An 18,835-nucleotide genomic window follows, 5' to 3' on the forward strand; every position below is an offset into this window, starting at 1 on the left:
AACCCTAAAATGCTGGCGCCTAGCTTTCAGAGTCCCCAAGACAGACAGCTCTCTCAACTGGCTGCTCTGCCAGACCCGGAGGGAAGTATGGGTTTCCCACAAGGACCTGCTGGAGAGACACCACACTCACCACTCATGTTCGCCTTCTTCTGCCTTTCCTGGGGCTCCTCTGGGAATGACAGAGACGGTGCGGGGAGACAGGCGCCAAGGATCGCCTTACCATTTATAGAAGCCTCTCCTACACACCCCAATTAGAATTCTAATGAGGTGGGCGAGGCACCAGGTCATTCCTGCAGTGCCTGTAAACGTTTCACTTACAACATACCCGTCACCCAATGGAAGGTCATCACGCTTATGCAAGACTGGCTCGGAGAGAAGAAAGGAGATGAAAGAAAGTTGAATGCTTTGCTCTTAGGATTTCTTATTTTATTTACAAAGGTAAGTGACTTCCGGACCCCAGTGCTTAGGAAACTTGTCCCGGGCTGATGCCAGAAAGGCTTCTGGGATAAGAAAATGTCTACAACGTAGCAGCATCCTTTCTCGCTGTGCACATGTATTATTAGGGCTGACTGCCTCCACACGCCACAGCTCATGTGCTCAAGGTTGGGTGTAACAGAAAGTACTTTTGGGGGCTGAAAGCCCTCAGTTCCGGTGCTGGGTTAGGTCCTGGGTCATCCCTCAAAATTTGATGCTTGGAAGCTTGGCTTAGATTTGAGGATAATGGTGTCTACACTCCCACCTCACAAGGACGGAGGATTAATTCAACATGACTATTCCAGTGTCTGACCATGGGCTAAAACAAAAGTCTTTTGAAATCAGATGGTGTTAGAATGCAGGTTAGGGGGACCACTGTCTTTTTTTCATGAAGCACCAGAAATAGCCACCGCCTTTCCAGTTCAGCCACCAGCTCTCTCCAGGACTGTAGGAGGAGTCATTGGCCTGTTTTTTGGCCCCAGCTCATATGTCAGTTTTTAAAAGGAGACTAAGTGCTGGTGAGGTGGCTTGGTTGTTAAGAGCCTTTGCTACTCCTCCAGAGGACCAGAGTTTTGTTCTCATCACCCACATCAAGTGGCTCACAGTCACCTCCAGATGTAGCTGTGAGGGGGCACAGCTGTAATCACAGTTCTTGAGAAGCTGAGGCGGGAGGATTACAAGTTATAGGTTAGCTTGGAAAAGGGGTGGGGATGAAGCACAGTGATAGGGGAGGGATCTGATTTAATTTCTAGCAATGCAAATAAATAAATAAATAAATAAATAAATAAATTCATTAATTAATTAAGCATTGAGGGTTTAAGATACACTGCACTGCAACTATCCATCTGCTTAATATGTCTCCACCCCTAGACTGAGCTCCTTGGAGGCAGAGGCTGTATGTCACTAATTTTCTCCTCAAAACCTAGATGATGCTTGCCACATGGTGAAAGCACATAGCTGTTTGAATAAGAATTTGAAAATATCTTTATTAGTGTGTGAGAAAGAGAGACAGAGAAAGAGAGATGCAACGCACGTGTGGATTCATTATGTTACAGTGCATATGTGGAGATGGAAAAAAAAACAACTTTGGGAGTCTGTTCTCTCCTTCTGCCTTGTTGAGGCAGGGCCTTTCTTGTTTCTGCCACGCTGCTACTCTAGGGTAGCTGGCTGTCAAGGTTCTGGGCAATTCTCTTGTCTCTCTCTCCCATCCTCCCTAGGATGCCCAGACTTTCATGTGAGTTCCAGGGATCTAAGTCTGGATGCCAGGGTGGCATGCCAAGCACTCTTGTCTACTGAGCAATCTCACTGGCCCCTGTTTGAATACGTGAATGAGTGAATGAATCAAGCAATCACTAAAAGAGTGATAACTAGTACCATCCTTGTAGTGGTTCCTGTGGCCACACACTGGCCAAAGCCTTCACGTGGTGAAATTACCCTTTTCTGCCTTCACATACATATCCTACAAACGTTCTATTGTTGTTGCTATAGTACAGGGGGGACAAGCAGAGGAGTTCAAGGCTGTGCAACTGTAGGACTGCGACCCACATTTAAGCGACTCCATATCTGCTTTGCTCAGTCTCTGAGCCTACATGACAAGGGAGCCTGGCCTTTTTCAGGCTCTGATGGCTTTTGGAGAAGTAGCTCGGCACGTACTCCAAGTAGTTAGCCAAGAAGACAGCAGAGGCTTCAGAGGTCTCTGGCACAGAGCCCTGAATCCCATGTGGGGATTTGAGGGTGGTTTTGGCCCCTGCTGTACCACCAGCTGTGACACTGAGGAAGGCCTTAGTTATGTAGGATCCATCCTGCCAGGAGCCCTGCAAGTTGCTGTGTGACCCAATGTGATGAACGAATGTGGAGCACCTCACATACTCGTGAGTGTGGTACTAGAGAAGGAAGAATTTACTCATTAGTACTAGTATTTTTGTTGGCTTGGGAGCCAAGGGGAATTGGACCCTGGGCATTCCTTTGAATAATATGACAAAGTAACCTGCAGAGATGACAAGCAGGTGGCATTGCCCTTGGGGAAGAGCCTAAGGCCATGCAGACCTGGGTCCACATTCTGGTTTTGTCAAGTCACTTCCCCACTCAGAGCTTCCATTTCCTTGTCTGTAAAACCGAGGCACAACTGTTGTGAGAATTAAAGGAGTCATAAAGAGCTTAATTAGCACGTCCTCTGGCACAGCCCAGTGCACGAAGTCAGTGCTGAGCTTATTGGAATTATTATTATCCTTAGAGAATTGCACGGTTCTGAATGTCACAAGTTTTGCAAGGGGACCCATAAGTGTCTAGTCTGATGCCTGGTCATGTGGTCTTCCCACGGACCAGCCTTTACCCCAGTGTGGTAGATGAATAAAGACATTGGACTCAGAAGACCAAGATGCAAATCCAGGCTGTAGAGCTTGCCTGCTGTGTGGCCTTGGCTGAGTGCTTTCACAACGATCTCTGTGGTCTGACCACAAATGTTGCCAAGCTTCAGGAAAACCCAGAACCACTCTTTAGTCACTAGGATTATTCCTTGAGACATTGTTTGGGCCAGTTTCTCTTGTCCCCTTCACTGCTGTCCAGCCAGGCTAGCCTGCAGCCTGTTAACTCACCAGTAGCCAGGTACAATAGGGAGTCTGCCTGAACCTAATGCTAGCTGTTGGAGGATTGCATCATGGCCACTGCCACAGCCCCAACCTGCAGGCAAACTATAATTGCTAGCTGTGTCACAATTTCAGCTAAATGATTTTCAATTCCTAGTTGAGTCAGCCAGCTATACACAGGATGAAATTCCTGCTTGGCCACACTCCGAAGCTCAGACACTAGGTAAGACGGAACACGCAAATGGAGGCTTTTAAAGAGAGAAGCCCATTGATCATTTGCCTTTTTTCTCCCTCTAATTAAGGGATTTAGGGTGCTGAAGATTTCACAACCCCAAAAGCACAGACTCTGAGAAGTTGTTCAGCCCAGATTCGTCTTCAACATCAGCCCCACACCTAAGGCTCAGGGAGTATCACAGTGGACAGAAAGTCTTAAACAGCCAGCAGACCTAGACATATGCTGTGTATCTTTATAAATGGCAGAGGAGCTGGACCAGTGGCATTTCAGTAATATGGCTGCATATTACTGAACAACAGACACCAGTTAATGTGCTGACACATTTGGAGGGCCTCACCCCCAGAAGAAGAGCTATCGGCAATGTATGACTGATGGGAAGGAGAATTAGTTTTTCCCAGGCGTTGTGTCCCCTAATTGATTACCAAACACCAGGTGGTCAAACCTACACACACACACACACACACACACACACAAACACACACTAAATAAACATATAAATTTAATTTGCTGAGTTTATTTAGTGCTCTGTGTGTGTCTGTACGTAAATACTTGAATTTGAGAGGGAGCATGGGATGAGGACATGGGAGGAGAGGAAAGGGGTAGAATGATGTAAATATAGTATACATTTATAAAAAATTTAAAAAGGAAATTAAGAAAATAAAAAATAATTTATTTAAAAGAAAAAATTCAGGAGTAGATTATTACTAGTCGCCACCTGTGCTTTCAAGTCCCTTTGACACAGAGTCTGGCTGCTTCTCTGCTGGGGGTTGCTCCTGGGATGGAGGGTGCCATTGTCACCTGTAGCCCCTTTGCATGTGCAGGTTGCTGGTCCCAGATGCACATGTGTGAACGCTCAGTGCATAAAGAGTGGCTATCTGCCAGTCTTGGGGATAAGATGGGGTGACGTGCTTCTCTGACGTGCTTCTCTCCCCAGGATGAGAAAGAACAGAGGAACATGTAGAAGAGTGACTCTCGTGACAGCCTCTGTGGCTGCCACCAGGATCTGCACTTGTTTGGCCACCGTGTCAGCATGGCGGGGGGGTCCTGAAAACCAAGGAAAAGAAAATCAGCGAAACGGAAGCACAAAAAGATCTGTGATCTCAAGTGAGTGTGACACCCCACCCCATCTCTCCTGCAGCCTCCTCCTTCCTCCTCCTCAAATTAGAATCCCACCCTAGAGTTTAAAATAGCCGGTGAAATCATATATTACCATGTACGGGAGGCAAGGAAGCAGTAATCTATAAGGCTGTCTGACTGTATTTGGGGCTTGGTCTGTCAAACGAAGTCTGGCTGAATCTGCAATTAAAAGCGGTTTTCCTGAAGAAACTTCGGTGTCCCCACTCATTGATGGGAATCCTATAACATCAGCAGCTGAGACAGACACAGATTAAAGTTTTCCTGGTGACACTTGACAGTCAAAGTTATGTTATCACATAGCACATATCTGAACTATGGATATCACACGAAGCCAGTGGATTTAACCTTTCTTTTAGCCGTCTACCCTACTCAACTGAGATGAGATTTATAGGAAGGCTGAGAGCTCAGGTCATCACACACAGCATAAACCTTTCTTCCTTAAAACACGTGGAGTGTGTGGATTCTCACTGTGTCCTTTTAAGATTGACCATTGACGAACAAAACCAAGAGAAACTGTCCCACCCCGATGGTCCCCCAGCACCCTGCCCCGCCCTGCAGTAAATCTCTTGACAACTCTAATTCTGGGTCTCACATCTTTCAGAGCAGCTTATGTGGGCAGTTCCCGGAGTGGCTCCAGGGCTGGCTGGACATCCATTAGGAGCTAGCTCCCTGAGGGCTGCTGTCCACTCTGTCTTGTTCTCCCAGAGTGTAGGATATGCTGCTGCTACTGACAAATCAGAGTCAACGGGCACTGAAAGGGGCGGAAAGCCCACCCGCGGATGTACTGAGCTCTGTCTCCTTAGAGCTTCCACCTCAGGCCTGCGTGCTCCCCGCCACTCCTCAGCTGCTCACGAAGACCTCAAAGGAGGATGCTTTTCTCCTTTATCCAGTAACAACCACATTCCCTTACACGCGATCCATGTAAATCGCACTATGACCCTTCTGAGCCTCTGTGGCCTAGTGTCTGAATCTCGTAGTTTGGCATCTAGGCCTTCTAGAATATGTCCACACTAATTCTGCCTCTTTCTGCTATTCTCCCCACCTTCAAACTGTGCTGTGGGACCAGATGACTTACACCACAGCCCTTGTAAACGTCAAGGTTCACGGCCTTGCTCTCCTCCTTCAGAGACGCCCTGTGTCGCGTCAGGTACCCAAGAATACGTGCTTTAAATCTGTTAGTGCCATTTGTGGGGGAATTCGTGGTAACAAGACATTTCAGGAGGAGAGTGCTATACATACATACACACACACACATACATACACACACACACACACGTACACACACATACATACATACACACACACGCACATACATACATACATACACACATACATACATACACACACACATACATACATACATACATACACACATACATACATACACATACACACATACATACACACACACATACATACATACATACACACACATACATACATACATACACACACATACATACATACATACACACACGCACATACATACATACACACATACATACATACACACACATACATACATACATACACACACATACATACATACATACACACACATACATACATACATACACACACACACACACACACACACACACACACATACATACACACACACATCACTATTCCTGATGTCAGGTTCTGTACTAAGAGTTCCATATTTATTAACTTCCAAGGTTCCTGGGAATGACTAATCCCATTTCACATCTAAGAAACTTCGCTTACAGAAGCTAACTGCCTTCATAAGGTAATGTGGACCCACCAGGATCCGCCTGACCCCAGTCCTTCTGTTCATTAAAGCCTCAATCTTAGAAAGGCTCCCCCCCCACCCCCGGGTCTTCCATCCCGGGAGCTAATGTTACTGATCTCGATGACAGTGTTAACAATGCAGGGCTGATCAGATCTTGGGATCTGATGCCAAAAACATCAACGTCAATGTTTGTGTCCCAATTTTCACTTCTGCCAAAACACAATTAAAGAAAGCCTTGTAGGAAGAGTGGGTATCTGCTAATCCCTTCTAACTCGTGTCTGTGCACATGTCTTCGTCTGCTGCAGGTGGCACAGTGAATTCTGAGTGATGTCCGTACTTGAGAAGTCAGACAAGAAGCAACAGAAAATTTTGAAGCTGATAAAGTAATAGTCAAAAGGTGTGTGTGTCACCTGTAGGGAATTTGCAGAAAGAGTGAGAGAGATGCTGATCATGGAGATAAGTGAGATCAGCTCATTAACAAGGATGCATTTCAGACAAGCCACGAAGGAGACGATCAAGGAGAGGCAGCCATGCCAGAAGGCATGAGTCTGCACTCTGCTGGCTGCATGTGGCTTTATGTGGAACACACGGTGCCTGGAATCAGTAGGGAAGGCTGAAAGGCTTGGCACCACTTTTAGCCCCAGTGGTCACCCTAAGTTCTTAGAGCTAAAAGTGTATGGGTCTCAACGTGCTGATAGCTGGAAAGATCAGCTTCCTTGCCAAATTGTCTTGGCCATTTTTGAGCACGGGTAGGTAAACCAAACACAGAAAAGAAACTGAACCCCCCTCCCCCGTGTGGTTCCTGCTATCACACCTGGAGGGCGTGCTGTAGCTAAAGAGAACACCTGAAATGATAATGGCAAAGGACAGCTCGCCCAATTATGTTCAGGAGGAAAACAGATCAGAGGCCATCAAGCTACTCTTTTCTTTTTTTTGTTTTTTTTGATAAAGGACCAAAGCCTACAGATAAACGATCCACCTAAGATCAGAGAATGGTGACCTGAAGTGCAGAGCCAAAGAGAAAGCAGGGGCTGTTTCCTTTGATGATCTCCTTTCACGTCAGTCACAAACACTAAGGCCAGAGCACCTGGGGCTTCCAACTGTGAGAACTCTGCCATGCCATTTTAGTCACTTCCTGATTTTCAGAAACTCCCTCAACACCTTCTTATGCAGAGTATGGTATAAGACACATTTAAAACAATTATTCTTTGCAACTTCATCCATGTATATAAAGCAGTCTGATTGCTCCAACCCCAACCTTCCCACCTCTCCTTCCTCCAATCCACTTCCCTGCATTGTGTCTCCTTGCCTTGTTCTGTAACCCACTGAGTTTAACTAAGACAGTCTGTGTGACCATGGATTTGGAGTGATCCAATTTTGATATATCTTTAGCAAATAGAGAGTAGACTTTGTGTAACAAAATACAAATATTTTACATTCCTGGTTGTTTTGTAGTGTCTGCAATAAGAATGCATAAATTATGTACACAGGAGAAGAGTATCATTTTTCTGAGGAAGAGTTAATGAAGTAGGGTCCTGCCTTTTAAAATGATGATATGATAAGGGAGAGGGAAGCAGAACGCATAAAACACAAATATGCAAAAGGGATCAGTATAATTTGCTTACTAAATGTTGTAAAGATTCACGAGGAAGAGGACATTCCACTATGACAAAGATATAAGATAAGAGAAAGTGGAAGGAAGAGCAGTCTCATTGGCTGAAGGGTAGGAAGAAGCCCGAGGGCATCCACGAAAGGACATATGAACGGGGTCTGCGGCACGCGATCAGCTCTTCTATCAGCCACTGTCCCGACCAACTCTCCGCAATATTGAATTTTTGGCAGCTTCTGAAACAAGGCACCATAGTGCATAGGGCACGGTGTCTGTTCTCATTTGATCTCACCACGTGCAGGATGACGTAACTAAAAGCCGATTCCTCAGCTGTGCCACCCTTAGGGGTGCACACCTGAAGAAATCGAAGTTGGTCCAAAGTAGAGCCACCTGCCCACTGTGTCACTTGGCTGTTCAGAGCAGCCAAGTCGCAGAAGCAGCCTACTGGCCCGTTTCTAGATGAATGGGTAAAGCCACGAATGTCATATGTATGAGTTTTAGTTAGCCATAATTAAGAACGAGAGTATGTTATTTGCAAGAGAATGAATGAAAAAGACATGCTAAGTGAAATAAGCCAGAGTCCAAAAGACAAACACAGCATAATTTTTCTCATACTCAGAATGTGGATTTAAAGAAAAAGCAACATGCGAGTAGAAGGGGAGCTACTTGGGAGGAAGGGCAGAGGGCTGGAAGGGAGACCGAGAGGGCAAAAAGAAATATGACTAAAGCACATTGTGTGTGTATGCAAATGTCATGGTGGGACCTATTATCTTCCACAGTACTTGTTATTAATTTCTTTAAAGGATTAAAGGAGTTTCAGGAGTGAATTCGGTGCTAGGAACTGTACTTGCCTTGCTAGACAAGTTCTCTTGTGCTGAGCCGATTCCCCAGACAGTACTTAATATATGGTTGGGAAATCCACTGTCTGCTGGCTGCTCCGAACTGGGAGTGTTGGTCTTCATCAGGTTAATCCAGTACTAAAAGTCCCTTACTTCTCAGGAGCGACCTGGGGATTCCCAGGCACCACATACAGATCCTAGTTTTGTACATCAGTAAAGAGAGCCATAAAATAAGAGGCTCATAAAATTTAAAGGGCCGAGGCTTATCAGCCACAACACGGATCCTCAGAGCAGGATGCCGATAACTTTAAACCAGAGAAGTGATATGTCGGGGAGGCTGCAACCTGTCTACCGGAAGACAGCCTGGATAACAGGAAGTCGGGAGATACTTGAAGAGATAGCTTTGTTCACCTCTCTGACATAAAAATGTCTAGAAAATACAAATAAGGCTTGCTGCTCGAAATATTTGTGAGGCCTTTGCTGAGGGACCAAGAGAGGAAACAGAATATTAATTTAAGTCAGTTACAACTTGTAATAAATAATCTCCTCTCTTCTTACAGCAAGTCCCCAGAACTCGTTTTCTCTTGACTTTCCCGGTATGTTCCCTGGCTCAGATTCTGTGTCCTCAACATTTGGGTAAAACAGAAGCCTTGCATTAGCTATCTAAGGATTTGGGGTCTAGTCAAGACTTGTCTCTAACACACTTGGAGACCTTGGGAGATGCAGGGTTTGGTTCACATGGGGAGGTGTCAACCTTTCCCTCAGCCATTACGTTACCTCATCTTCTAGAAACCCATCAGCAACATCTCTCATTAGACACAGTGATCGTCAATAAACACGGCTACCTCTCCCCATGCCTGATTCTGTGAGTGTCTCTGATCAAGATGATCCTGATGTATTCCGTATTCCCAGCCCACTCCTAAGCTTTCAGATTCTACATTTAAATTAGAGCCTTGAGAAAAATAGACATTTATGTAGTTATCCTTGTATACAGATTGATGATGCCTGGAATGACTTAAAAGATGTTAGCTGTGGTTTTCTCTGGGGAGAGGACTAGGAACCTGATGATGAAGGAAACTATAGCCGCTGATTTCGTTGTTTGTGTTTGTGGTACTCATTTTGAGCCCGGGACTCTGCACATGCTAGGCAAATTCTCTACCCGAGATAGACTGCTGATTCTCAGCTACTTGAGGCAGTCTCACTATGTGGACCAAGCTGGAGTGGGACTTTTGATCTGCCTGCGTCAGCTTCCCAAGAGGTAGGTATGTGCTACCGTGCCCAGAGTACTTAGGGAATTTTATTTGGCTGCATGTCACAGAGTGCCCCAAATGGGACTTAATCACACAAGTGGTTTTATCTTTCTTCTATCTAAATGAGAAGTTTAGACAGGCCATCCAGGGCTGGTCCATGGTTTTAAGGATTGCTTCCAGTTCCATCTGGCTTTACCTGGCCTCGAGCTCATTGATAGTGTACCTCTGGGTGACACCTGTGTTTCTGGCAGGAAGGCAGAAGGGCAAAGAGCAACGGCAGCTGGTTATGTAACGAACTATCCTTGAAGGATGCCTCAGCCACTTCTGGTGAAATGACAGCTCTGCTGCAGCTGAGTGCTGCCGCTCCCCCCCCCCCCCCCAGATGTGAGGGGCTGGGAAAGAGAGTTGTCTTGCTGGGTTTCTTCTATGAAAACCATGCATGACCATCGCAAAATTAGGGTCCTAGTTTGAATGGGTCTACGATGGGGTGTAGACCTGGCGGTCAGAGTGTGTCTATCATACATGCATTGTCTTTTCAAACGATAACACCAGGAGAAGAAAGCCCCGAGAATGAAAAACACAGCCTGAGGAGTGACCATGGCAACGAGAAAGTGGAAAACTCACCAGGTTCCCAGCGCAACTACCATGAAATAGCCTGAAATGTCTTCTAAGGTCATAAAGCAAATGAGAACAAAACACATTTATCTGAGGATCTAAGGACATCTGCTAACCGTGGTGGGAAGAGCAAGAGCTGTGCTTTTCAGTCATGTCCTGTCCTGTTCTCCCTTTGCACTCCAGGCTGCAGGCTCTCCTCCATTGTTCATTGCTCTGTGTCACTCGAGGGCTAGGCCTTCACCTAACAGGGCCTGGCATTTTAGAGTTCTTTAGCCCGTGGCTGTTCATGTAGTTTTGCTCTCACAGGTAAATTCATTTTAAAGGTGACCTACGTGGTCCTTCTAGGGCTGGGAAGCCCTTCAACAGAAAACAAAGAATGGGACCAATGACAGACATCTTGGGAAAGTCACTGGATAGCCATTCCTCCGTGGGGTAGGGTAGGGGTGGACAGGAAAGAGAGAGAGAAGGGGGGGGGAGTCTTAGCAAATGCAATAGTTCACACTGGGCTGAGCTCTAATCTGACCCTGCTGTCCCTAGACCCACCTCTCTCTACTGTTCTTTTACTCTTTTTCTCTCCCCTTCTCTTGTTCTGTCTAGCTCTCCCTTTGCCTCCCTTGTTTTTCCTGTGAGGAGCATTTACCACCCGAAACTCTCCAGAAGACATGTTGGCCATGGAGGATAGCATTTAGTTGGAGCTGTTAGTGCCTATAACACTCCCATGAAAGCAGAAGGGCTCAGCGCAAGAACATCCTAACAGGGAGCCAGGACCTACGGCTTCCCAGCCACAGGAAGTGGAGGCCAAGGGAGAGTATCTATGCTTCTAAGAGCTTTAGCCAGAAGGACAAGGACCTGCACAGTGAAAAATGTAAGCACTTCTGTTTTCTCTCCAGCTTCTCCCCCTTTTCTGGGTAGGGAAGAAAGCACAGCACAGGATATGACCTTCTGCCATGTGCCAGCCCCCACCTGCCTTCCTGTGGATTCCTGAGCACCCCCTAATGCACACTCCTGCTGTGCTCTTATTTATTAAGTATTTTTCCTTTAATACACTTTTAATTTTTTTCAAATTGCACATCCACTTTAAACATGTGCCAATTAATGACATAAGAGAGTTTGCTGTGTCAGGTACTCGCTAAGGCCTGTGAAAATAAACAAGTTTGGGATGGAAAAGTATGCATTCCCATGTAAGAGTTCAGTGTGTCACAACCTCGGACCCATCGGCACTGATTTCTCTCAATCCTTGCAACTATTCTCCAAGGTAGGGATTTTTATTGTCATCTCACACAGGAAGAAACGGAGTTTCTAGGAGAGATTAAATAATTTCCCAGGAATACAAAGGCAGTAAAGACAGGAATACTCAAAACCACTATGTCCTCCTACCTGTGCTCTTTTATTTCAGTTTGCCCTACAGTGGGGAGGAAGTAGGAGAGGAGGCATACAAAAGATAGATCAGGCTGAAAAGCCATGTTCAGTACTCACAAAGAGCTGAGTTCCAACACCCGTCCCTCCCTCCCTTGCAGACTTCCTCACTTCCCTCCTCACGACAGAGCCATGCCTACCACCACACTGGCCACACTGGTGCTCTGATGTGTGCTTGTCAAGGAGTGGCTTTGTTTCCAGAGATCTCCCACTAGGCTGTGACCCGGCCACAGTTGCTTTAGAAGCCTTAATCCCACGTTCAGAGCTCTAATCCAGCCCCTCCTGGATGTTTGCTTAGCGCCTGGGCAAACACAAGGCTCTGCCTTACGTGGGGCCTTGAGAATCAGTTTGCTATCACAGTAACAGGTTGTGGGCATTCATTCTGGAACAAATGGAAAGCATTCTTGCAACTTCTCTTAAGCCCCAACAGCGCCTAGTTGCCTAGCACAGATGATTCACTTGAGTGATAAACAGAAACAGGATTCTCTGCCTCCTGCCCTCTGGCCCCTTCACCTCTCTCCCAAGCACCTGGTCCATGAAACCAAGAGAACATCAAAGGCTCATGTGAGGACCTGACCTTGGCTCACCTCTCTGCTATACTCTCCCCTGATGGCAGCTGGGTCTAAAGCATCAGAGGTAGGGAAGGGTGGAGAAGAGTATATGAGTAACGAGCAGAGTAAATGAGGTTTACTGTGGGCCTGGAGTGTGTCAACCACTGTTATGGGTACAGTTAAAGAAGCCTGTTATGTTATTTAACACCAGTCAATGGCTTGAAATCCCAGCAGGTAGGCATCACCAGGCCCACCTTACAAATAAGGAAATCCTGGAAAGGCATTTTAAGGGACTTGTGCAAAGCCACCCAGCTATTAAAGAAGAGTGAAGATTTGAACCCAGGTCCATCTAACTCTAAGTCTACACTGTTCCCCACCACAGTCTTCATTACCCCTGGGTGAGAGAAAATGGTTTATAAAAGCATTTCAGGATTATCTAATTTAGTTTTTTTAAAAAATGTACACTCTAGAACACCAGTTTTCTACATCTGAAGAGGAGAAGGCCAAATACTGTTGGAGGAAGTTGGCGAAATGAAACCAGATGTGTCTGTCCACTGCAGGAATCCTGAGTCTTTAGAATTATAAAGTCCATGTAAGTCTCTAAAGGGAGCTGTGGGATGTCTCATGATTCACATCACCTAAGGAGATTGTTTATATGTGAAACAACACACACACAGAGAGAGAGAGAGAGATAGAGAGAGAGAGAGAACAGTTTGGAAAACACTCATCCTTCACATCCCTTTAACTATAAAAAGGAAGCAGAGGCATATCAACTAACGAGGTGATCCAAAGCTGTTTGAGCACATCGTAGTCTCATTTCTGTTCTGCCTGTTTCCATAAACAATGCTGTTTGTTGATCATTAAGGAGCAAGAAGAAGGTGAATACCACATGCCAGGCCCTGGGGTGAATGAGACATGATAACCACCTCACAGCACCGTGAAGCTGGGATTGACAAAGCCATGGCCTGAGGTTAGGGAAGCCCTCTGTGAGGATGAGTGGGTAGAAGTTTTCCAGCCTTTGCAATATGCCAGCATGCCTTTTGGGAATCTGAGATACCTGTGTTACTAATTCACCCATCACAAATAGCAAGCCATTGTCTGGTTCCAATCCCATCCTCAAAGTTCTTTCTCTTACGATGGTAAAAGAAGCAATTGGCACACGTGTACATTCCTTTGACTTCTGCTGATACTGAATGAAACCCTTCTGCAACAGGAGGGGGAGGGAGAGGGTGATTCCTGGAGTGTCTAACCCCAGAACTGTCACAGAATGTCAGCAGGAAGAGATCTTGGTGAGTCAGCAATCCAAACCCGGGCTGTAAATGAGCAAGCAACACTGGAGGAACAGGGTTGCTGTGGTCTCCTGGTCTTAGAGATCCAGCCTGGTTGGTGTGCCTGCTATACTTGCTAGCCCACAGCTGATGTTCAGTGTGACGCCAAAGTCCCTCAAAGTGGAAAGTCAGAATCCTTCCACATATATGTAACTGTGAGCCCTTGGGTCGGTCTCTTCTGTGTTACACATCTGTTTACTTGCTCTAAGAAGGAAGAAATTGAATTTGAGCTTTCTTTTGCCTCTAAATTTCTTTGGGTGTTCCATGGGAGAGACCATCTAATCAAAGGTCAAACCACTGTCAATCTACAGATGCTTCTCACCCCACCCCCTCTCGTCATGTCCACAGTCTGGCCATATGTTTTCTGAAATTATGTTCAATATTCGAGGTCTCAGATGGGTGGGACTTGCTGCTCTGAAAGCACACAGTACAGCTAACATGTTGGGACAAGAGTGGCTTGATGGGATAGTTCCATTAGCCGCCATAATGTTCTGCAATGTCTCTTTGCATGTCTGAGTGTTGACTCAGAAAGGTATTAACTCTTTTGTCTTTTTGTCTCTTTCTTTCAGATGCTGGAGAGAGCGTAGGTATGCTTTTTCTGGTACTTTGAGCTTCTTTCAATCTTTCTCTAAAGCTTGACTCCCTACCAGATGGCTGTGTGTTTGCCATGTAGCTGATCTCCATGCTCACTTAAACAAGCACACTTTTCTGCCCTTTTCTTCTTCTTCATTCTCCTCCTCTAGACAATGTTGGGATTTTCAGCTTGCCTTCCCTAGGATTTTTCTTTTAAACTCTGGTAAGATTGTTTGCTTTGAATAAACTTTGAGTTTGCCTAACTTAAAAAAAAATTTAAAAGGGAGGGGTGGCTTGGTGGGTCTGCTATTTAGCCTGAGAGGAAGAAGGGGAGAAACCTCTGAAGGCTTCTCAGGGGTGGGGGAATTTCTTCCGTTGCTGGTCCTAAGGTTACAGGATAGAACTAGGCCTGTAACGGTAAGTGACAATATGGTATTGAAATGGTGCCACCAGTGAGCTTGACAATCTAGCACAGGCCTTGGCAGTCCTTCCATTCTGCCCTGCTCCCTGACAGTAACCTTTAAAGGAGTGGTTCCAGAGGAAGTGGCACTTCAGATAAGAGCATCCCCGCAGACCATCCTTCAAGCCTCTCGTGTGGCCAGGAAAGGTCTGGAAACACAGGTGGTTTTCCAAAGCTGTAACTATCTTCTCCCTGAACAGAAGCATTCTGATTAGTCATTGATGGCCTGTTGTACTGAAGAAGATTTAGCCTTGGCTGGAATGAGGTCTAAGGTCCAGGCTTAGCATAAAGCAACACTTTGCGGAACTCTGAGAAAGGAAATGATGTGTCACAGGATGGTGGGCTTGCTAGCCCTGAAGACGGATGCAGGATGAATGATGCGGCGGCAGCAGGAGAGCAGTATTTTAGAGATGTTGGACAGCGCTGTCATCTTAAGCTCTTCTTCAATCTGGAGAGTTGAGTCCTGGGAAATTCCTGATAACATTTCCTTGGCCTTCTGGTAGAGACCACCCATTAGTACCCAAATCCTTCCCGAAAGAAAACAATGGAACACCTCTCCAAATACTTCTGCATTTATGGTGGTCACATCCTTTCCCTTACTATTAACTCCACCATCCATCCATCCCTCCCGTGGGGTTTGATAATAAACACTTTTGAAGCCATGCATTGAAAGAGAGCCAGGAGGGGTACATGGGAGGGTTTGGAAGGAAGAAAGGGAAAAGGGAAATGATGTAAGCATATTATGATCTAAAAAAATCAAATTAGCATACAAAATGAAGCCACTTCTTATTTCTGTCTTCAATACTGAAACTCCTGGAGAATAAATAAACTCTCTCTGTGGAGCCATCTGGCTCTTCCATCTGGGAAAGACATTAATACCAACCAGGTGCTGCTTGGGGGATTTCCCGCATGTTTATTTTTCTACTCTCTTCACCAAGGCTTATTATTTTACGTTTGTGATTGGTGGCTCATGGATTAGCTCCTGTGCTTTGATTTCTTGATGAGATAATTGGAAAGTTGGCTACTGTTCCTGAACAATTTTCGCTCTGCCTTGGGCTACTGTGGAAGCCGATGCTAATTTGATATTTTTATGGCTTTTCCAGGGTGAGTGAATAATTATTTAACTTGTAGCCATGGCAGTGATTAGGAATGGCTCGAGAGACCTTAGATAACTCTCAAGTCTCTATTCCATGAAAAACTATACAGGAAAAGTGTGACTGTTTCCCTTGTTACGTTCCATAGAGTGTATTTATTTCTCAAAGGAAAGATTAAATAGAATAATGATAAGGCTTGAATTCAGAAGATACAAATCTCAGTCCTGGTTCTCTCACAAACCATGAATCCACTTTGGGCCTTGGTTTTATTATCTGTAAATGGAGATTGATTTGTTTACTCACTCAACAGATATTTGATTGCTGCCGACGCACAAAGTACTGTGTGCAAGATCTGTATTTGTACATCTGTGGAAAGGCTTTTTTTTTTTTTAAAGAATGTTTTAAGTTAGTATAGCAAGCAATGGGCTCATGTGACATATTCATGCTGTTTTCTCCATCCCTCCCTGCTTCCCTCCTTCCCTTCTCTAACCACCTATCACTCCTTTGCTGGTCCCTCCCTCCCACAGCACTTCTCTGCTTCCATGTCACATAGATTGCATTACCCTCACCTCCTTTAAGACTGCTTCTTCTCTTCTCATTGTCCACTACTGCTTTCATCACACAGACACACAGACACAGTGAGAGAGAGAGAGAGGTTATACAGGTTCTGCATATGTCCAGAGTCTGGCTTCTTTTGCTTAGCACAGGATATTTAATTCCAGCCATTTTCTTGCAAAGGCTGCTGTTTCCTTTTTCTTACAGCTGAATAAAATTTGTGTTTATGGACATTTTATTTATCCATTCATCTAGGCTGGTTCTATATCTTAGCTATTGTGAATGATGCAACAATAAACAAAGGATCTTTCTGGAATGCTAGGCTTAGCCCTTTGGGTATATACTCAGAAATGGTATCAGTGATTTATGTGGCTGTTTTATTTCTATTTTGGGAGAAATGTTTTCAGTATTGATTTCAATGGTGGCTACACGAATTTACATCCACAGCAGGGTTTTACTTTCTCCAAACTGCCAGCAGCAATTGTTTTCTTGATGCTAGCCATTCTGACTAGGGTAAAATAGAATCTCAAAACAGTTTTTAAATTTTATTTATTTATTTTTATTAATTACAGTTTATTCACTTTGTATCCCAGCTGTAGCATCTTCCCTTGTCCCCTCCCAATCCCATTCTCCCTCCCTCTTCTCCTCCCATGCCCCTCCCTAAGTCCACTGATAGAGGAGGTCTTCCCCCCTTCCCTCTGACCCTAGCCTATCAGGTCTCATCAGGACTGGCTGCATTGTCTTCCTCTGTGGCCTGGTAAGACTGCTCCCCACTCAGGGAGCAAGCCACTGAGTTCATGTCAGAGACAGTCCCTGTTCCCATTACTAGGGAACCTACTTGGACACTGAGATGCCATGGGCTACATCTGTGCAGTGGTTCTAGGTTATCTCCATGCATGGTCCTTGATTGGAGTATCAGTGGATTCATTTTATATTTAGTTATATATATATGTGTGTGTTTCTGTGTATGGTGGTATGCAGAGGCCAAACGTGCTAGATTTCCTCTAGGATTAGAGTTAGGAAATTGTGAGCTGCTGACATGGGTGCTGGGAATGGAATTCCAGTCTTCTGGGATGACAGAACCATTAGATATAACTCTTAACCACTGAGCTTCCTCTACCTACCAAAGCAATTTCAACTTGCATTTCCCTGATGGTTAAGAGTTGCTGAACTCTTTCCGAACATTTACTGGCCATCTGTGTGTTTTCTTTTGAGAACTGTTTATTCAGTTCATTAGCCCATCGTTGACTGGGGAAAAAATAATGTCCATTTTTTTAGTCTTTTATATATTCAAGATATCAACCCTTACCTGATATTCAGTTGGCAAAGATTTTTCTCCCATTCTGTAAGCTTCTACATCACTCTGATGATTATTTCATTCATTGTACAGACATTTATTAATTTCATGGGTTCTCATTCGTCAATTTTTTTGAGTTGTTTCCTGTGCCACCGGAAAAAGAACTGGGGTTCTTTTGAAAAACCTCTCACGTATGCCTATACCTTGAAGTGTTTTCCTCTAGAAGTTTCAAAGTTTCAGGCCACATACATTCCCCCCCCCCGCTTTTTTTTCTTCTTTTGACGTGTGTGAGAGTTTTGTTTGTGTGTGTGTCTATGCTCCACTTGTGTGCCTGCAGAGGTCAGAGGAGGGCGTCAGATCTCCCGGGACTGCAATTACAGACATTTGTGAACCACCACTGGGCGCTGGGAATCAAACCTGAGTTTCCTGCAAAAGCAGCAAGTGCCCTTAACCGTGGAGCCATCTCTCTAGCCCCCAAGCCTTGCACCTTTGATTAATTTTGAATATTTGTTCAAGCTGAGAGATAGGAGACTAGCTTCACTCTTCTACACATGGATATGGAGTATTTCCAGTACCATTTTTTGATGAGGCTGTTTTTTTTTTTTTTTTTTTTTCTAGTGTATTTTTTTTAACGCTTGTCAAAAACAGGTGACTGTAGCTGTGTGGGTTTAGTTCTGGGTCCACTGTTCTAACTCCATTGTTCTGCGCATCTGTTTTGTGCCAATATGTGGGAAGGTTTGGTAAACTATTAAGTGTGCTATGAAAACAAAGGTGTGTTTCATGTAGATGTGATCTAGAATACTTTTTCCTTTTAAATTAAATTCATTATGTCCACTCCCAGGAAAATGTCTCTTAGTGATGACATTTTGTGGCCAGTAGTACTGGAAAAACATATGACCCTCAATTTATGATGAGATTATGTCTCAATTAAACCAGTGGAATAAAAATAGATAAATAAAGGGGCTGGAGAGATGGCTCAACAGTTAAGAACACTTGTTGCTCTTGTGGAGGACCCAGGTTTGGACCCAGGCACAGACATGTGTGCAGATGAGATGCTCAGACAC

General features: G+C 44.9%; 1 protein-coding gene across 1 annotated transcript in view; it reads right to left on the minus strand.

Moving 5' to 3' along the window:
- The window catches only part of Tgm3 (transglutaminase 3), a 38,524-nt gene extending 38,315 nt beyond the window's left edge, over window positions 1–209 (minus strand). Inside the window, exon 1 of the mRNA XM_060371396.1 lies at window positions 131–209. Coding sequence (XP_060227379.1) covers window positions 131–137 — 7 coding nt within the window. The 5' untranslated portion in view covers window positions 138–209. The remainder of the gene's footprint in view (window positions 1–130) is intronic.
- Window positions 210–18,835: the final 18,626 nt, after the last annotated feature.

Source organism: Meriones unguiculatus, chromosome 18 (assembly GCF_030254825.1).
Source record: "Meriones unguiculatus strain TT.TT164.6M chromosome 18, Bangor_MerUng_6.1, whole genome shotgun sequence".
Taxonomy (NCBI): domain Eukaryota; kingdom Metazoa; phylum Chordata; class Mammalia; order Rodentia; family Muridae; genus Meriones; species Meriones unguiculatus.